Genomic DNA, 21,202 nt, shown 5'->3' on the forward strand with positions numbered 1-21,202 from the left:
ATGCTAGTAGCAATAACATTGGCTGGACCTTTTTACAATGTAGGGGCACTGGAAGAGGGGAAACCTTTGTGCAGGTTTGCAAGGTGGCATAGTTTGCACAACCTATCCTTATTACATAAACTGTGTCAGTAGCACAAACTTTGCAAAGAGCCCAGCATATAATTGTGATGACAAGAGACTAAATAGCATCTCCTTAATTAACTATGCCTGAAAATGTTCTCCTTAAAATAATTGGGAGTCCACTGAAGTCATTGCTGAAGACCAATGAAGATAACAAGCTTGAAAGCCCTGACCAAAATGAATGGGATGAGCAAAGGATCAGTGCTTGGTGAATTGACTCAATAACCACCTTACAAGAGATCCAAGTATTATAATATTGATGCATGCTCAGAACATACACATTTTCCAGATGTAGCAGTATGTATCGTAAAAAAAGCCTAACAGATAACATGAAATAAGGCTAAGTAACAAACTAAAAACATGTCCACATAGAATGCAAAGATAAATCATGCCTGGAATAATTTTTCATGCAACAGCCTTCAATATAATTGTAACAAACATGACCGCCTTTGTGCATCACTCACAGAAATAGTTTTAGTTCTGGGTAATAGTTGCTTTACATGCCCAAAGAAATAATTTTGATATATATATATATACCCTGTTCAGTATTAATGTTTGCTTTGATCCATCAGAACATAAATTGAGACTTAAACAAATCTGAAAATATTCATGGCTAAGGATTTGGAAGAAAGTTTTTTTGTTTTTTTTTTTAAGAATGAGATGGGGGAGATTCAACACTGCAGAAATATCTTGATACATTTTGTATGAAGAATGAGTCTTATTTAGATACACTCAGTTTGACAAGAGCAACTCAATTGCTGCCAGCGAACATACCCTCCACTACTATTGCGTCTTGCTGAGAAATACAACTGATGTGGCTTGCTCTGACTGTATCAATATAAACATAATATGTAGAAGAATTCACACACACAAAAATTGTTATGTACTAGGGATGCAAATATACAAATAGGGATGCCAATAAACCCAGCTTGCTTAAAAAGACATCTTTTATGGAGGTGGTAACAAAATACCTTAGGGAGAAAAACTATTTCTACTTAGACTGGTACACAAGGATTTTGGATGCATCTGACATTGAATAAAGCTGATTGAATAAAGAAAGAGTGCCAGCTAGTGGTCAAAAGAGAGAAATGTTTAACCCGATGCTTCTGTAAATCGAAAGCATCTTGTTGACAGTCACGGCGAGCTGCATTTCTAAGCCCCAGCCATCAGCACATAATTTAAGCTCTAAACTTGATTGGGTCGTTTCTTTATAATATTAAATAGTATATAGTATGGAATGCATTTCTCTGTTAGTTTTATCATATAACAGTTTATTTCTGAATTAACTGTTGCTGCCTTCTCAGGCTGAACCGTATAATACTGAGTTTATGGCATATTAGTTAATGGTGCTTGTAGTGTATAAACAGAGGAACAGAGTTACTGAAAAGAGGAAGTTCTAATTTAAGGCCCAATATTATTTTGCCAAATAAATGTTGAGCGTGTAGAATACACTGTGCTGGTGCTGGTGTCCTTGAAGTACGATGTAGTCCTGGGAACTACACCATCACTTACCATCACTGGCATTTGTGGTGTATGGCTTAGCATAGACCTGACCAACAAAACTGAATATCCAAGAGCAAGTGGCAGGGGAAAGACTGGCGATTATTCATTTACAGAGAACAACCTAATGGCACTAGCCCCCCACTTCTTCAGTCATGTCAGCACAATACAACACATCCAATATTTGGCAATAACGTTTTGAAATGGGATTACAACTGATAGGCAGCACACCAGGACAGACATGCCATACTTTCCAAGCCAACGTAACCATTTTATTATAAGCTGTTTGATGTGCTGTCGCAGTTACACACAACAGGATTGGGTTGATAGAAACATGGAGGGTAGCTGGTTCCTATATACATATATAACACTGAAGTAGCTCTGGTTTTGGTCAGACTGAGTGATATATGTTTTACAAACTGTAATTATGTGTCATATTTTAATGAGGTGAAAATGCCCGCATCATCAGGAGAAAGAGTTTTTTTTTTAAAAAAAAATTGCAGTCAGCTGCCTGTTTCTATACAGCCGGATGCCGAGATCTTGAACTTTCTGCAGCTTATTGCTGCCTTGGATGATATTCGATGGCTAGTAAAGATAAATATGGTGATTTGAAATGAATCATTCATGCTAATATTTTATGCATGGAGAGGAAAGGTTGCTGTAGAACTCCCAATGCTTTCGACTGAAGCTTTTTCTTTACATCCGGTATAAGCACCAATAAATGAACCATCTTCATTGAACATTCTGTGGTCACCTTCTCCATATTCTACCAAACTATCAGCACTCTCAGCAGTTTTAATGTCTGTGTCAAGAGACCGCAGGCTTCCTTTGAGTGGCTTTTCATCGCTGTCACTAAAAAAGTGGAGAAAACATATGAGAAGCACAGCAAATATATATTTTATCACAAGACAGTTCAGGAAAATGCTGCTGGGAGACTACTTGAGAGGAAGAACTCACACAAGACACACTGCTCTTGTGTAAGAGTCAATGCTTAGCAACAGTGAATACGTGCTCCACAGAGAAGGACTGCCTCTGCAATGGATGATGGGACTATGAGCAGAAGCAAGGTATAAGATTCAAGCTATAGGTTCTGCAACAACAATGGCTTCCTTAAAACCATGTCCTGTACCTATATGTACATGAGTACATGGGGAAAATACACTCACAAGGGAACAAACAGAAGAAAGAAGGGAAGGAAAAGGAGGTCAAGAAGCCCAATATAACACATTACATTACACAGATGAAAACAAAATCCTATGAAAAGAGATAATGATTCAATCTTAGAGGCTGTAGATGATTCCCAAGTGCTGAGGAGTTGGCAAAGTCACATGGATAGAGTATGCAAAAGTGTAAAGCGGGACAGTTGCTTTGTATAAAAGCTTACTTTGTTATTTCCAATCTTTACCAAGCACATGTCTGATAGTGTGAAATCTGCATATAAATTCAAACTCAGCAGCTTCATGCTGGATCTCCCTTTGATTTCCGCCCTTCTTTTTGCAGATGTAAGGCAATCTTTAACTCAATTATAGAATTCCAGGGAGATTGAAATGTTCCCCCACTGGTCTCTGAGGCTACAGAGTACATCTATGGCTAAACCAAGAACTGAGCCTCAGTATCAAAGCTGTTCACTATGAAGAAACTGCGCTTTAAGACATAAAATGGCAATACATTTCTGTATGATTTTTAGGTAAAAAAATTCCTTAAGTGTTTTGAACTTAGATGAATTCTTCTCAGAAAATGCATTTCAAGAGCATGCTCTTTGAACTTGTCATATGTAATCAGATAGCAATTTTTTTTAACAGAAACAATTTCATAATGTTTTCTCACCTTGCCTTTCACAGACCTCTGTGAGTTCCAAATAGTATTAGAGACAGAGAAATATGATACAACTTGTCTATTGCATTTTCACTGACTCCAGCATTCAACAGAGAACCAGTGTGGTGTTGTGGTTAAAGTGCTGGACTAGGAACAGAGACCTGGGTTAAAATTCCTTCTAGGCCATAGTGCTCACTGTATGTCCTGAGGTTAGTCATCTTCTCAAATTAACTGCATTGTTGTGAGAGTTAAATGAAGGAAAGTCACATCTACTACTACTACTACTACTACTACTACTACTACTACTACTACGAGGATAGGTGTGATAATTGTGCAATAGACAGAGGCTTGGAGTAGCATTTCAGGGTTATTATGGGCTGCAGCATGGAATGGGAGGTGGTGAAGCCCCACTCTCTTAACAGAAATCCATTCTGTCAGCGTATACAAGCCAGACTTTACTATTTTATTCTTGAACATATTGTGGACCTGAGGAATACTGACATAAACTGCTTTTTAAGGTCCCTAACTGCTAGCCAAAAATCTAACTGGGCAGATAACAATAGCAATATCTGGTTCTCCCCCCCCCCCTTTGGAATTTATGTCTGAATAATAGATATGTGAACCATACAATTTTCTGAGGAAAATAAATGAATGTTCAGTTGGACCAATTAGATAATATAGTGTGTGTGTGTACATATATATGAATATATGATGTGTGTTTTGGACCCAATTACTTGGAAACCGTATTTGGTTCTAGAATTGTAAGTTAACAGTATATTAAAAATGAAGAATTCTAATTTCTCCAAATTTCTCCTATATTGTCTCAGGCCTGTATAATGTAATTCCCAGAGGGATATATCAGGGAGAGTCTCTTTCCCAGAATGAGAGATAAATGGAGCAATCCATAGCCAGCAAGGACACTATAGCATATGGCTTTATTAGTTTACAGTAAAAGCTTTATCCTGCTGACCAAAGAAAAGGGGTCAAGTCTACATAAAGGGATCATGATAGTAAACAGGAGGAAAAGTAGGTGAATTGAGTTCAAGCATACGTACATCTCTCCTGAAACAGAAATCAAGGAAAGGGAAGGTGACACTGGTTTGGGAAGTAAACATCAAAGTAGTATATCCAAGTTAAGGGCAGTCAAGACAGGAAATCAAACCTGATATTCCACCTGAGGACTAGAAGATACTAGCCACATAATTTCTTACCTTTCTAATTATCTGTCCCATTAGAAAGCAATGAAAATTAAATATAAATGAAATTATGTAGAAAACACTCTTGTAATTTGTCGTGGACATCATTTGGGTACAAGCGGAAATGTTCTTTCTACTTTTTTAGTATGATTTAGTACATTTTCTACTTTTAGATCCAGCTGAGATTTTTGAGGGAGAAAGGGATTTCTGTCTGGGAATGGGACTTTCCTCTCACTGCAGTCCAAAACACCTCTTCACATGCTTTTCCAGGAGAAAGGGTACCCCCACACCACCCAGCATAAAATCTGAGGGGGGAATCAGCAAAAATACCCCTTTATCAGTGCAAATTCTCTGTACAATTTGTATTAGCAGTTCATTTCATCTAGGAAATGTTTATTACATATAGCTTATATTCTAATGAGTAGGTAACAGTACTAGTGCAAATTTTCTTAACATTTCTGCACTATCTGTGACTATTATATAGGAAGTTTCAGCCAGTCTACTCAGGAGTCAGGAGTACTCCATTTGCATGTGTGTTGTTTTTTTTTAATCTGTTGTGGTAGGGATTCCCCACATACATCATAGAAAATCTATATTGCACACGTGGATCATTTCTCCAACTCACAGAAGAAACGGGGCAGGTATGTAGAGAGCTCTGTACATGATATGCAGGCCATCAGCTGCTTTATATCCACTCCATTCTTATTCTTCCATCAAGGGCTGGGCTTTTCCATCTTCCAGGCCCTGCCCATTGCCTGCTTCAGTCTACAAAGGCTCCTGCCAGAGGTCTGCCAGCACTGCTGTTGCTGCTGCCGCCAAGGGAGCTTCTTCCATCAAGGGCTGGGTTTTTCCATCTGCCCAGTCACGCTCCTTGCCTACTGCAGCCTACAAAGGCAGTTGCCAGAGGTCTGTCTGTATCGCTGCTTCTACTGCCAAGGGAGCTTCTTCCATCAAGGGCTGGGCTTTTCCATCTGCCCGGCCCCGCCCCTTGTCTGCTGCAGCCTACAAGGCTGCTGCCAGGGGACTGCTTGCGCTGCTTGCTTTGCTGCTGTTTGTTGTTTTTATACCGAATGTGTTATTTATTGTAGTCTATATGTATTGTTCATGTTTGTGTTTTAATTATGATGTGAGCCGCCCTGAGCCCATTCGTGGGGAAGGTGGGCTATAAGTCAAATAAAATAAATAAAATAAAAATAAATTATATGGAGTTGGCATTAGGAGACAGATCTTCAGTGTGTTTGATCTTTTCTGTTTGACTGGGCACAAAGAGTTCCCATCAGAAAAGAAGAATCAACAGGGTGGGATTAAACCTGTGATATGCCACAGGGTTATTCTCTCACCCATGCTCTTCAACATTTATATGAGGCCACTGAATGAGATCATCCAGGGCTTCAGTGTTGGTTGTCATCAATATGCAGATGACATCTTGCTCTATATTTCATTATCCAAACTTCCAGATGTGTCCATCTTGGTTCTGAACTGGTGCTCTGAGGCTGTGCTCAGGTAGCTAAGGCAGAACAAATTGAAGTTGTAAGGGCAGAGAGCTGGCTTTCGCACAACAGGTTAAAAATTGGGGGGTGCTCATAGACTCAAACTTGCTGTTTGAAAATTACTTGGCATAGCTGCATCCGTTCTACCATTCTTAGACTCAGCTGATCTAGTCAAACCAATCTATGCTTTAGAAGCATCATGTTTGGACTAGAGATGGGCACGAACCAAAATACGAACTGAAAGTAAGCACGAACCAAGACGGTTCATGGTTCGTGAACCAGTGGTTCATCAGATCCCATTTCTGATGAACTGCCACAAACTTTAGGCTGGTTCGTTTGGTTCATTTTTGCGTTAGTCACTGCAAACAGCCTGGTGCCAATCAATCACTTTCCCAGGCAACAGGTGATGGTCTTCCTGCAGACCTTCTGCTGACCCGGAAGTGACGATTTTCTGACCTGGATGTGACGTTTTCACAAACCAAATGAACCGGTTTGCGAACCAGGGGCAGGTTTGTGAAAGTTCGTGATTTGTGAAATTTGATGAACCATGAACCACATGGTTTGGTTTTTTTTCTGGTTCGTGCCCATCTCTAGTTTGGACCACTGCAATGAACTCTATGATGGACTGCTCTTGAAGACCACCTGGAAACTTTAGCAGGTCCAGAATGTAGCTGCCTAATTATTGTCATAGCTACTAGTCTACCTTAAAACAGTTAGGTTGGCTGCTGGTTTGTTTCCAAGCCCAATTCAAGGTATTGGTCACAACCTTTAAAGCCATTCATAGCCTGGGACCCACATACCTATAAAGGACTGTCTCCTTTCATATGGCCCTGTGTGCTTCCTATAGTCCCCAGGCTGCCAACTACTGGTGGCTCCCCCATTGAAGGAAGCCTGCTTAGAATTAAGTAAAGCCTGTGCCTTCTCGATTGTAGTTCCCACTTTGTGGAATGGGCTCCTTGAGCAGGGGGTGCATCTTTAGAAATGTTTAGGAGGTGCTGCAAAACAATTTTGTCAGGGCTTTTTAATGGGGTTTAAACCGCAGGCATCTGTTGTGGGGTGGAGGGTTATTTGGGATTGTATGGTTTTGGTTTTAAATTGTGATGTTGTTGATTATGATTCATAAGCCATCATGAGCATGAGAAAAGACCAGATGTAAATATTTTAACAAATATATTTACATTTAATAAATATATTTACATATTTATATTTAAATGAAAAAAATACCAAGTCTCGTCCAACATGTGCTATCTGAGATCATTTAAGCAAAGAGCCCCAGGGAGTGAACCTTGGATCTTCTGAGAGCAAACAATAAGCTCTATTATACCTCCTCTCCAAATAGGAGGTAAATTGCCTGGGGAGAATAGTACCAATGCATTGGTAACTTCTGGCCTGGACACTCTATTTCTGAAATAGTTCTGCCCCCTGTTCCACTGAACAGCACCCAGCAGTAACTACTTAAAGTCTGAGACTTCTAGGATTAAGTCCAGTTTTCATTTTTCCTCTCTGATTGTTATCTATTTTATTTCTTATTTGATGTTTGGTGGGGAGGGGCTGTCCAGAGGTGCTGAGTAATCTCAGGTTGTAAAAGCCCTTGATCCTTCTTTGAAGAGGAAAGGCAGAGTATTAACATTTTAAAATTTAATCAATATAGTATTAATAATTATATGTGGAAACTTCAGTGTTTTAGGTGTCATGATTTCATCAAATAAGCACATTAAATTTAATTAGGAAATGGTAAAAAACTAGCATTTCTTACAATGCCCTTATTTAAAAGCCATTCAAATCATTTAGAGGAACAACAAAATACACTAACCTATATTCTCCAAATATTTCATCTTTTATGGATTGACCTTCAGGATCTGGGTGCAAATCTTCTTTTTCTTTCACTGTAAACAACATAAACAAACAATTCAAACATTCTCTTTATAACCATCATGATCCCCCCCTTTTAATTATTATTTTAGCAAGTGCTGGAGAACAACTCAAGTCATCGCTGGGATGAATCAATGTATATAACAGTGTTGCCAAATCTCTGGATCCTTAAATCTGGATATTGGAGCCATGAACAGACAAGATACATCTTTCTAAAAGCATGAACAATGCCCCAGGTATGCAGAAAAATCTGAAATCTAAAAAAGAAAAACATTTGGGGTTTAACAAAACAAAAGATAAAAAGAACATCTGTAGCTTTAAGAAACGAATGTTCTCTGTACACATTGCTTGACAGCCACATGCTTTCACACCTTGGTTTCTGCCAGGGGAAGGCAGTGGGAAGGGGAAGGGCCCTTTCTAGGGCTCTTTTGGTCTTTGAGGGAAGACTCAGGGGATCAGCCCTGGCAGCTACCACTAGGTGACTTGATACCACATGACTGGCATGAGTCACCCAGGACCAGCTGAATGCTAATGTTCAACAGGGTTGTTGTAAGAATAAAATGGAGATGAGGGAAATTATGTAAGCTGCTTCTCCCCATTGTGGAGAAAAGTGGGATATAAATGAAGTAAATAACTAACAAATGTAACTAAAGATGGGGGCAGATAGCTGACAATATGGGGGTTATCAGGAGGAGAGAAAGAGAAAATAGTGTGGGGAGGGGGGTACAGGGGGAAATTAGGGGGCCTATGCAAAGTCATGCAGGTTCCTAACTATTGGGCCCAGCAGCCAGAACTAGACAACTCAGCTAGACTTTTCCCAGGGAGATGTTGAGGAGGGAAAGCTGATGATGAGGTACACATAAATGCAGGTGGCTGGTGGGTATGAAAGAGAGAATGAGGTAGGAAAAGGGGAGATGTTATGAGGGCTTTCATGGAAGGGAAAGAGGAAACAGTGGGAGAAGGAAAATCAGATGCTCCCTCAAAGTCTTTGCAGGACCCTTTATTGTTTTCATATTATTCTAAAGGATGCAGGTTCAAGAGATGTAGAACTAGTTCAGTTGATTAATTCCTAAGGATGCTAGTCATTCATTTATAGCAAAAACCCTTCCGTGTATGCTCTGAAAAAGTCTGTGTGGGTTCTTTGCAAGCAATTTTGTTTCCTGTTCTATTCAGACTAAATTTGGAACTCCTTTATAACTTAAAGATGGTTCAAACATAATGAGGGCTTTGGGGCACATCTCAAAGGCTCTGATCTATACATTCTTTAATGGCTCCTTTCTATTCAACAGCCTAATCATAAGGTGCTACTTTAGATTTGGCTTAAACCAGCTTGCTATATAATTTCCCAAAGGCCACTTACTACAATGTCCCAAGAAGAGAATTGGTTGCTGTGTTTCATTGGCAGCTGTGCCATTTACAGTTCAACTTTTCTATATATATATTTTCTGAAAAGGTGAATGCCGTTTCTGCTGAAAAGAGGACTTTATTCCCATGCCTATTCAGGCAACTTTTGAAGTTCTTCTATCAAATTAGCATTATTAGAAATATACTAATTTGGATGTTCTAGTAGTGTACAAATGAAATCAGTGTTCTGTCTGGAAGAACAAACAGTGCCAATGTAGGCTGATGTACTAGCATTGGGTTCAAGCTCAGCAACCAACAAAAATGTGATATGTTTGGGTTCCTTGGAATGGTGCATAGCTTGGATCCCACCATCATGTGAATGATTGCGACAGAATAGCAGATCAATTACAAGATCCATCTGGATAATGATATTTAGTTTCTGGAATTAAGGGTGTTCTGGGTTGTTTTAGCATTCTCTCTTTCTCATAATATTTACACTACATATAGTTTGTTTTCCCTGTGTGGCATCTGAAATTACCTATGAAACATCAGGTTACATAGAGGTGGTCTTTTTAGTTTTAAAACAAATTAAGTATTAGAACAAATATTTTAACACAGTGAAAAGTAAAAAATAAAGCTTTGGGACACTGTGGAATGGATAAAATGACTTCAATAACAAGTTAATATCCCATTTTCATAATATACATCTTTGACAGACTTAAGAAACTAAAGGTGCAAAAAGAAAAGAAAAAATTGAAAAGAACAGTGTGTACATGCATAGCTACCCAACACTCACCTTGACAACTTCCCAAAGCATTCTTGGGGCCCATAAATAACAAACACCATTACTGTGTGCACTCAAATTCGGTGGTTGATGGTTTAGAAGGAGGACTGTGTTTTGTATGATTTTTGGTGCTATTAGCTGCAAAAACAGCTATCCCAAAGAGCCTTGAAGGTCTCATTGCAAAGTATGGGGCTGAAACTCATGATAAAGAAAAAATCCAAATGGATTAGATCCAATGCTCCACCCAGAAAAAAAAATAATGGAACGGAGCTTGTTTGGAAATTGAAACAGTTTTTTTTTCAGTGCAAACCCCTGGTGAATAATCCCTTTGTGTTCTCAGCACAGTTCAAAAGCAGCGTGCATCATTAAAATCAAAAAGGCTGATAGTCAACTGCATACCAGGCATATCTGCATAACAAGTTTTATCCACTGGTAAAATCAGAATATATTATAGTAGCTAGAGGCAATTATTTGTTTGTGCACTTCAATACATTGCCTATTAAGTCAGAAGCTATTAAAGTACAATTAGTTTTGAGAGCAAAATTTTCTGTTACCTGAATATTTCCCTCCTTTGTTTCTTTTAACAAAACAGACTGTGAGTAATAATAAGGTGAGCAATGCAATGGCACCCATCAGTCCAATAAACCATCCTTGTGTAGAGATTCGTTCATAAATCCCAGCGTAAGCTTTGAAAGAGGAAAAAAAGTAAACATATAACAACACCCAAGTGGTAGCAGTTTAAACAATATATTTTAAAGCTGATTATTACATTGTTAAAACACATATAGCACTTTTTGCTAAGTAGAATTAATTCTAGCATTCCAAAAACATGAGAACACTGATATTAAAAGGCAAAGGAACACACACTACTGAGATTTGGAATGGGAATTCCAAGCTAGCTTTTGATTAAAAAGAATGCATGCCAGATAAGAAAGTCAGTACAAAGCTCTGGAAAGCCCATCATGCAAAAAGTAGTTTGGGGATACAGACAGAATTTTAAAAGGGTGCAGAACACATGCAAGTGCTCAGCTAGCTGCATTTCAGATGCAAGAGGGAAGGGACCTACCCTCTTAGTGGTGACAAAGTGAGATAACCTGCAGATAATACACATTGGGTAATTTTGCAATTATTTCCTTTTTACTTGTTGAAGGCAATACAATGTAGAATGCTGAATTTTAAATTAAGCCTGCAACTCTCAAACCAGACAGTTTGGCAGGGTTAGAGCTACAGTCAGACCTTGCCACAGAATCCCTAAGGAGTTCTCCTTAGAGGTGGGGGAGAATTGTGTTTAAGGGGCAGATCTCTAGGGATAGCAACAGGTGCACAGCGAGTTGGGGTTAAAGTAAAGTATTAGGAAACTGCTGAGGAAAATCCTTGAGGATTTCGCACAACTACCCTATTTAGAAACTGGCTTGGAACCCATGCAAAATTTAAGTGGATGGATTTCCATCTGCAGAAGCATGACCTCCTGCTTCCCTTCTCCCATTGCAACCTCAAATCTCCAACCAAATGCTGTTCCTGGGGTACAAGGGGAACTGTCCCCAGGAAGAGCAGTAAGGAGGAGCTGGAGGTCTGGTGTAAGAGGGGGAATCAGAAAAAATGTGCCCCCTCCAGTGAATGTGAACATTTTAGATAGGACCCAACCTTCTGTCTGACTAGAGTTAAAGAAGTAATGAGTTAATGATCAAGAAGGTATCAGTCTATAAGGCAAAATATGCATTTTTTAAATCTTCAGAAACCCTTGTTCATGTCTTCTATCTGTCCTCAACTGACTTAATTGGGGTAGAATTCGTTCCCAAAGTCCTCTGAGTCCAAAAACAGAAGGTATATGGAAAAAATAGTAATTTTAAAAAACCTTTGGCTCATTGTTTGATCTCTCCCTATAATCACTGAATGGGCAGGGCAGCTCACACATGAATTATCTGTATATTGGAGCAATGCCATTTCCCCTCTTATTCCTGAGAAAAGCGTGCTGTTGGTTTTTCTTTTCTCTCTCTAATCCTTGCCTGGATAAAGCGTTTTCTCCCATTTTTGTGGTGGAATGATACTCCCCATAGATCATTTGTAAATTGGGAACCTCATTTTGATAGTGTCTGCCTTTTTCTTTTCTTCCATCTGCACTATGGTATCGTTATCTACTTTGGATGAATGCACTCCCAAATGGCATTCCAGTATCCTACCAAATTCACTAGTTCGCAAATGTCTTCTTCTTTGAAGAAAATGGAAAGAGGAAAAAGAGTCACATATCTCTTCAGCAGAGCACTGGCACAGAGATGTTTTCTACCTCCAGGGTCTCTACCATGGCAATGAGATGTTGTATTGATCCTACTTTTTCTGCATAAGCAAGTTTGAGGCTGTTTGTTCCCTCTGTTCAGAGTCCCCTGAACATGCATCTTGTTGAAATCAATGATTACATCTTGATTTCAACGGTAGTGTATTCAGGTCTTCCAAATACAAAACATTCTGATACACAACACAAAATGATATTTTGCTTTCAAAATAATGTTCATCTTAGTGGCCTTTAGATTCTCAGTTCTCACCTCTCCCCCTCGTTTCAATTACATCTGCAGAAATGCTATTATTATCAACCCAATGCTTAGTCACTAGACGAACTGTGTATGCAGTTCCAGGCTCAAGTGCCTCAAGAGGCTGAGTCTTTTGAGTAGGTTTTACTGCTTCAGAAATCTTCCCGACAGCTTTACCTATGGAATGTACAGAGTAAGTCACACACATGAATTGAATTAGGGCCTTGGAAGTCATATAAACAAATTATTTCAGAGGGGAAAAAACTCATATCCTACAAAAGTAAACATTAACCATTTTTCTCCACAGAATTAGGAATGCAATTATCAAAACTATCAACATTTTGAGATTATAAAAGTAGTATCAGTTTTTCACTTGGGAACAATTGGAGATCAAAAAAGTCTATATGGTACACATATAATGTAATAAGGAGAATGGGGGTTGAATCCCCTTGTGAAAAAAAGTTCCATGTCTGATTTTGAAGCTAGTCACTTTGGGTCAGCCTATCTTTCAACTCAGGGCCAAACTACATTTGCCATGAGTCCTTCATGTGGCTGCTAACACCATTTTAAACACAGCTGTAGCTCTCTACCCATCCCTCCTACAGTTTCAGCATTTGAAAAGGAATGGGATGCGGGGAACAAGAGCTCCTGGGGCTGCCGTGCTGCACATGTGATCCAAATCAGGGCCCTGCGGCAATTCTGAAAGAATTGTAACTGCTTTTAAAATGGCTGACATGGACCCATGGATTCGGTCATCTGTACTTTGTTATTCAGTGAGCATCAAAGTTCTAGGATATGTCATCATCATAAAACCTGCTGAAATATACATTAATTATCAAGTAAACAATAAGTTGACTTCAATGAGTTATGGTAAATATCTCCATAGTAACAAATCAAAGTGATAAGTTATGGCCTGTCAAAAGGCTTCAGGAGTCTTCTTAATAGTTGGTTTGGCTCTTTGAATTTTAGCATAAATGATGCTGCGGGTACTTTTATTTAAGATATTCCAGGGGCTCCATGGAAGGGAAGTTTGTTGATATAAATTATTTTCCTATCACATTTTATTGTTCAAGAATTTTAGGACTTTTCCCAGTGTGGTAGACGACTATCTTTTTTTGTAAGCAAGATCACAACAGAGGCTTGAGGGATTGTGAGTGACTTGTCCAAGGTAACCTCTGTACTAGACATCAGAGCTGAACACAAGTTTCACAGCTCCAAGTCCAACTAGTCTTCAGACAGCACAGGCTCTATTGTTAAAATAAAAACTAAGTTTGTTTCATTTACAAAATGAATCTAATGTAATTGTATATCCATTATAAGTAGGATATGTAGTGTTTATTAATTCATATGTATAGCAGAGCCAGTAAAGAGTTAAAGAAATTCACATATCTGGTGCTGAAGCAATGATCATTAGTTTTGAAACTGGAAAGCAAGCAAACAAGAGCATTAAGAGATTAGCAATCAGACAACTGAAGGGAAAGAGAAAAGATTGATATGAATATAATAAAAAAGACAGAACATCATAAATTTTCCCCCAAACAACTATCCATCAATTACAATCAGTTCTTTACCATGTGATCCTTAAATGGAGTGGTATTAGGATACTGGTAAAACATTATACTGGTGTAACTCCAAGTTACAATGCAACATCCCAAAGATCAGCAGCAATGCATTCCAGCATGGTAGGCATGCCATGAGCAGAGTGAGACTTCATCTTTTTAAGCCCTTCCAGCCATGGATACAGCTCTTAATGCTGGCGTTAGGTGAGTGAAATCCCTGGAAGATCCCATAGATGCCAATAAAGAAAAAAAGACTCTTCCCCCATCAGCCAAATCAGGGACTAGCTTAGAATACTAAGCATGCAGACAACCACCCCTCTCCCTAATAGCCAGTCACACCCACACTTCATCACAACCCCCGTAGTACCATGGAAAACCCAGCAAAAGCACAGACAACTCACACCTTGGTGTCTGGAAATGTGTTCAAATAGCACAAGCAAACCTCTATAGTAAAGAACAACCCCTGATTCATCACACAAATAACTAACACTCTTTGCTCTAAGCCCTGAGGTACAACATGCCACAATGCTGCATACTAAGCAAAGATGCCAGCCCAGTGTCGGTACAGACAATAGACTACAGACTCACAGTGACGTTTGCTTGGTAGCAAAGGAACATAATGATGTGGTTCTGTGACAGCACAGCGTCCATATATGCTAAGGCATTGTTTTGAATGCCGCAGTTTGGGATAAGCATTTTGCCACAGGGAAAATCCCATCTCTTACCAACAGGAGTTTACGGGTACCGAGAGGATAGTACCACAACCCCTATGTGCCAAGTGAACCCTGGGTTCACAGCCCAAGGCATCAGAACTGTGAGGTTGTAGAGGAATTCAGTGCTCTGGAAACATGGCTTGGGCTTTTCACTCTTGTAAGGGGGAAAACAACAAGGCTTAAGAATAATTAGATTCCTCTCATCTCACTCTCTCCCAGTCCTAGCTTTATTTGCCTGGCAATTATACTAGGTGTTTGGTGTAATTAGTCAAATCACTAACAAGACACTTTAATAGGACAGTCTCCCATGCAAATCTTCAAATGGATTGGTAGATCTCTGTGTTTGATAAGAATCACAATTCTTTGAAACTTAGAATCACAGAGTTGGAAGGGGACATACAGACCTTCTAGTCCAAACCCCTGCCCAATGCAGGATGAGCTTAAAGCATCCCTAACAAATATTCATCTAGCCTGCTCTTGAAAACTTCCAGCGAAGGTGAGCTCACCACCTCCCTAGGCAGCTGATTCCACCTTTGAACTACTCTGACTGTGAAAAACTTTTTCCTAATATCCAGACGGTACCTTTCTGCATGTAATTTAAGCTGATTGCTTCGGGTCCTATCCTCTGCTGCCAACTGGAAAAGCTGCTTGCCCACCTCCAAATGACAGCATTTAAAAGAGAGCAATCATATATCCCCTCAATCTCCTCTTTTCAAAACTAAACATTCCCAAGGCCCTCAGCCTTTCCTCATAGGGCTCAGTCTCCAGACCCCTGATCATTCTTGTCGCTCTCTTCTGCACCCTCTCAATTTTGTCCACATCCTTTTTGAAGTGAGGCCTCCAGAACTGCACACAGTACTCCAGGTGCAACCTGACCAAGGCAGTATAGAGAGGGACTATGGCCTCCTGCGATTTCAATGCAGTGGCCCTTTCGATACAACCCTCTTTTGCCACCGCATCATACTGACTGTTCATATTTAGTTTACAGTCCACTCTTACCCCAAAATCCCTTCCCCATATACTACTACCCAGAAGTATATCCCCTATCCTGTATTTTTGCTTCACATTTTTGTGGCCCAGATGTAATTTTGTGCACTTACCTATGTTGAATTGCATCATGTTCACAACTGCCCACTTCATCAGAGTATTCAGGTCTTGTTAAATTTTAACTCTGTCTTCTTGGGTGTTTGCCACTCCTCCCAATTTGGTATCATCAGCAAATTTAATGAGTAGCCCATTTACCCCTTCATCCAGATCATTGATAAAAATATTGAAAAGTACCGGACCTAAAACCGAGTCCTGCGGTACCCAACTGGACACCTCCCTCCAATCTGATGAATTGCCATTGACCACCACTCTTTGGGTGTGGTCCGCTAACCAGTTCCCTATCCACCGAACTGTCCTATAGTCCAGTCCGTAGTCTTCCAGTTTACTCATCAGAATGCCATAGGAAACCTTATCAAACTTTACTGAAATCCAAGTAAATCACGTCGACAGAGTTCCCATGATCCAGTAAGCTCGTCACTCGATCAAAGAAGGAAAACAGGTTGGTCTGACAAGATCTGTTGGGGACAAAACCATGTTGACTTCCCTGGATCACTAAGAGGTCCTTCAGATGCTTACAGATTGATCCCTCTAAAATCTGCTCGAATATCTTCCCAGCAACAGAAGTCACACTGATCGGCCTCTAGTTTCCTGGGTCTTCCTTCCCTTTCTTAAAGATTGGGATAACATTCGCTCTTCTCCAATCTTGTGGCACATCCCTAGTCCTCCAGGAGGCCTTGAAGATGATGGACAGAGGCTCTGCAAGTTCTCTAGAAAGTTCTTGAGCACTCTTGGGTGCACACCATCCAGCCCAGGAGATTTGAATTCGTCCAGTGCAGCCAGGTGCCTCTCTACAACCTCTCTGTCAATGTCAACTACCCCCCCCCGGTGTTCTTTCATGTCTACTACCATCTCTAGATGGGCTCGAGTTCTTCAGAGGCAAAAAAAGCCATTAAGCCTATCTGCTTTTTCTCTATCCTCCATCAGAGTTTCTCCTTCCACACCCAACAGTGGTCCAATTGCCTCTTTCACCTTGTGTTTACTTCTCACATATCTGTAGAAGTTTTTTCTTATTGTAGCAAGCCCCCCTGGCCAGACCCAGCTCATACTGACCTTTGGCTTCTCTAATGACTGATCTGCAGTACCTAGTAACTCTCATATATTCCTCTTTATTGATCTGTCCTCCTCTTTATTGATCTGTCCTTTATTGATCTGTATAGGTGCCCTGGCAGCACCCCATCAGGTGCTGCTTGCTCATTTTTCATGCCATATGTATTTTTCATGCACCCCTTTTGTGTACTTTTGATATGCTCCTACATTGCCCTATGCACTTTGTGTGCCCTTTTAGGCCTGTGATTGTTGTCAAATGCTATCCCTTGTGATTACTTTTTTTTTTTGGACTTCCACTTGGAAGTTTTCCACTTTGAATCCTATGCTCTTCAGGACAGGTCATATGCTTTATTATCACACCCAGAATTCCACATAAACTAGCATATTTTGGAAACCTAGAAACTTCAAGTCAATCAGGAAATCTAACATTCTGTTAATCATTGCTTTATATGATTTGTAACTATGTATGATATGGAGTGTGTAGAAATGAATATCCTTTTGTTTTGTTATGTGTTCTTTGTTGTAGTCTTTCTAATTTGTGCCTTTGTTAGAGTTGTTAAGATAAATTATCTCAATTCCTCTTTACTCAGTTACTCCCTAAAATCCAACAATCATTTTCTTTCTCTTTTTTTAGGCATTCAATTTCTAATCAATTCCTTTTTGATCAAAGGAAAAATTGAAGAGAGGAGGGACAGAAAGGAAGGTTCCACAAAATGTCAGAATCTGGCTCTGTAGATGCTCGAAGGCAGGCAAGGTCTTCCCAAGTCTTCATATCTTTCTGCTAGTTCACCACCTTCGGGTGTATAAGTTAAAACAACTGCAACCGCTGAAATTACAAAAAAGGCATCTTGATTTCTCTTTGTAATAATAACAACTGTGGTTATATACCACTCTTCTAGTGCCTCACTCAGAATGATGAACAAAGTCAGTGTTATTGTTATCATCCCATTGTAGAGAATTGAAAGAGGAAAAAAGAGTGTAAGAGGGATCAGTGGCTATATCTAAAAAGAGAATTTTGGAAAAAGTATTTCCCTACCCCATAACAACCCTAGTCTTTGTAAAGATTCCATTGTTTTTCTATTTGGTAGTAGTAAAGCCTCATTATTATACTTGAGTGTTTAGTCTGTAATTCCCCCACTATTGTGACAGAGTACTGGAGGCAGTCTATCCCACTTGTGTCTGCATCCCACCCCTGTCAAGGCCTGCACACCAATTTATTTATTGACACAGAAATTGCTTGAAGTAGCTTACAAGTAAAGCATAAGAATGTAAACACCATAAAAACTGTCACAATAAATAAACTATTAAAAACCTATAATGAAACCTATGTATAATGATACTCTATGTATCAGCCACATGCTGGTGATACCATGGACTGTGTCTCCCAACAACTTTCCATGATGGTTTAGTGATGAACTTTAAAACATGGGATACAAGAGGGAAGCTCGCAAGGTAAAAGCCATGAAGTCAAGCAGAACATTCATTATTGCTTTCTAGAAACTAAATTCCAGGATGGACTGGCACCACCATGATATTGTGCCTCTCCATTCTATCCTAGTCAAGCACTCGAAAGGGATATTAAAAACTGCTAAGAAATACAGTATAGGAACACATTCCTCTAGTCCAACTTCCAGCATTGCATCAGGACAAACCACTTCAGTCTCAAACACTAGAACGTGAACACATGCAGTTTATATTCAGTTGGAAATGCCTCTGTTATGCTTCCCATAACATTTCTGTAGTATAGATCATTACACCATGAAACAATTGGCACCCTTTTCAATCAGCCTAACACTTTGTAATTAGGTTTGGGTTTAATGAGGCCACATTGAAACATATATTCTCTGAGATTGTGTTTCCAGAGACAGATAATGTAAAGGTCTTCTGAGTATAATTTGTGTAATAATTTCCTTCCAATTATATATAGTCTGCATTACACAGCTATATAAGGACTTACAGAAGAGAAATTGTTGATAATTGAGTGTGCAACTGTGATTAGAATAGGAAAAGAAATGGAGAATCCTGAAAAATAGAAGCAAAGACACACTGGTAAGAAAATATTAATGGGTAATCTACTAAAAGGTCAAAGCTGTAGGAATTAGCTTTAAAAAATAAAAGCAGTTAATTTTTTTTAATATACAGAAGGAGAGAAGCAATAATAAAGAGACCACTAGCATTCCTCATCTTTCCACTGTACCAAGGGACTCCCATGAACATTAAACACAACTGCAATTTCAGAAGATTTCTCTTGGGTTTGAAGATTTATGAGAACTTGTGATACTGGGGGGAGAATGAGATAATCCTTTGCAAACTTAGTGGGAATGAAGAGACAGACACAGGCTTGGAACTAAATGGCCGTTTATTGAATAACATAACATAAACAACAGCAAGGGCAAACTAAGCGGTACAGGTCAAGCCATGGGGTCCCCTCTGGACCTCTGCCTTGACCTGTCTGGGCGAGCCCCACAGCCCCGGGATTAGGCCATTCAAGGAATGGCTGCCTCCCGGCCAGCTAGGCTACTGGATCCCCCCATCAAGCTCCTAACGCCCCAGCCGTACAGCATGAGGGAAGGACTTGTGCCTGGGGATCCCCGCAGGCGTCTGCCTGTGCAATGGTAGCCGTCACAAGCATACCGCACCGTTGGCAGACCCTGTTCCCCCCATGGGGAAATGCCTCCGGGTGCTCACCGGCCCGCTCCCTATTACCCAAAACTCCTGCCAGGGGCAACCCGAACAGCCCACCCCAGCCAAAGCCTCAGACCCCTGCCAACCGTGCAAGGTAGGCGAACCCCCCCCCCCCGCACAACTGCCAATTCAGGCAGGGGGCAAAAAATTCCTACCTGGCTCCGGAAACAGCAGCCGGCTAATTCTGCCCTGCATCAGGGTGAGGTGGGTCGGCCGAGCGAAGGACGTGACTGCTGGCCGGGCCGGCAGAGCAGCCCGCTAAGGCATCTGGCTCCACCCCCAGCCAGAATGCCCAGATGAAGGGAGGGGGTCTGTCTCCCTCCCACAAGCCTGCAAACTACACCCCCAGGAGTGCCGGATTGCAAACTTAGTGGGAATGAAGAGACAGACACAGGCTTAGAACTAATTGGCTGTTTATTGAATAACATAACATAAACAATGGCAAGGGCAAACTAAGCGGTACAGGTCAAGCCACGGGGTCCCTTCTGGACCTCCGCCTTGACCTGTCTGGGCGAGCCCCACAGCCCCGGGATTAGGCCATTCAAGGAATGGCTGCCTCCCGGCCAGCTAAGCTACTGGATCCCCCCATCAAGTTCCTAACGCCCCAGCCGTACAGCATGAGGGAACGACTTGTGCCTGGGGATCCCCGCAGGCGTCTGCCTGTGCAATGGTAGCCGTCACAAGCATACCGCACTGTTGGCAGACCCTGTTTCCCCTATGGGGAAATGCCTCTGGGTGCTCACCGGCCCGCTCCCTATTACCCAAAACTCCTGCCACTGCAAGGGTCAAGCCTCTGCTTAGACCCTCGCACCCCACAGGTGGCTTAAGGCCAACCTAAGCCCTTGCCGTAAGTCGTCTAAGAAAATCTCATTGCCTTCATGAGACAAATGAACCCCATCATCTCTGTAAAGATGGGCAAATTCGGCCATAATTCGTGGATGGGGCAAGTAAATTCCCAAGCCAGTCCCCAGAGGCTTTTTCATGGCCCTATTGGCCTTGCGATGTGCTCCCTCAATGGCCCGGGGGTCTAAAGCTTCCCTCCAGACCCGATGTTGAAGAATTTCTGACCAAAAAATCAGGACACCAGGCCAACGGCTAGCTATCAACCGGAGGTCATCGGTCGCCTGCAGGGACAGGGCCTTCCCCTGTACCAACCCCAGGTCATTTCCACCGAGGTGGATTACCAAAATATCTGGAGGAGGACCCGTCCTGCGCGCAAACAGCAGTGGTAGTAGGCCAGGCCAACGAAGGCCGTGCCGACCCCACCACTCAACAATGGCCACAGCACTGAGCCCCAGCTGAGATCCGATTTCAGTTCTCCTGGCTGGATGGGCAGCCCAGAAAATCATGCTGTGCCCACATATCAGGATCCTGCGCTTTCCAGTGCCCGGTGCCATACCTACGGAAAGAACAGTTAGTAACTGGTCAAAACTGCATGAGGGGAC

At 41.0% G+C, this 21,202-nt stretch overlaps 1 protein-coding gene across 2 annotated transcripts in view; it reads right to left on the reverse strand.

The window, feature by feature from the left end:
- Nucleotides 1–355: 355 nt before the first annotated feature.
- CHL1 (cell adhesion molecule L1 like) overlaps nt 356–21,202 on the reverse strand; it is a 149,620-nt gene continuing 128,773 nt past the window's right edge. The window contains exons 23-26 of one of the 2 annotated variants that reach the window (XM_054976882.1): nt 12,662–12,823; nt 10,676–10,807; nt 7,935–8,007; nt 356–2,472 (exon numbers count right to left, since the gene is read on the reverse strand). In XM_054976882.1, the coding sequence (XP_054832857.1) occupies nt 2,256–2,472; nt 7,935–8,007; nt 10,676–10,807; nt 12,662–12,823 (584 nt within the window). In that variant the 3' untranslated portion in view covers nt 356–2,255. The remainder of the gene's footprint in view (nt 2,473–7,934; nt 8,008–10,675; nt 10,808–12,661; nt 12,824–21,202) is intronic. The other variant, XM_054976883.1, reaches the window with a different exon arrangement.

Source organism: Eublepharis macularius, chromosome 4 (assembly GCF_028583425.1).
Source record: "Eublepharis macularius isolate TG4126 chromosome 4, MPM_Emac_v1.0, whole genome shotgun sequence".
Classification (NCBI taxonomy): Eukaryota; Metazoa; Chordata; class Lepidosauria; order Squamata; family Eublepharidae; genus Eublepharis; species Eublepharis macularius.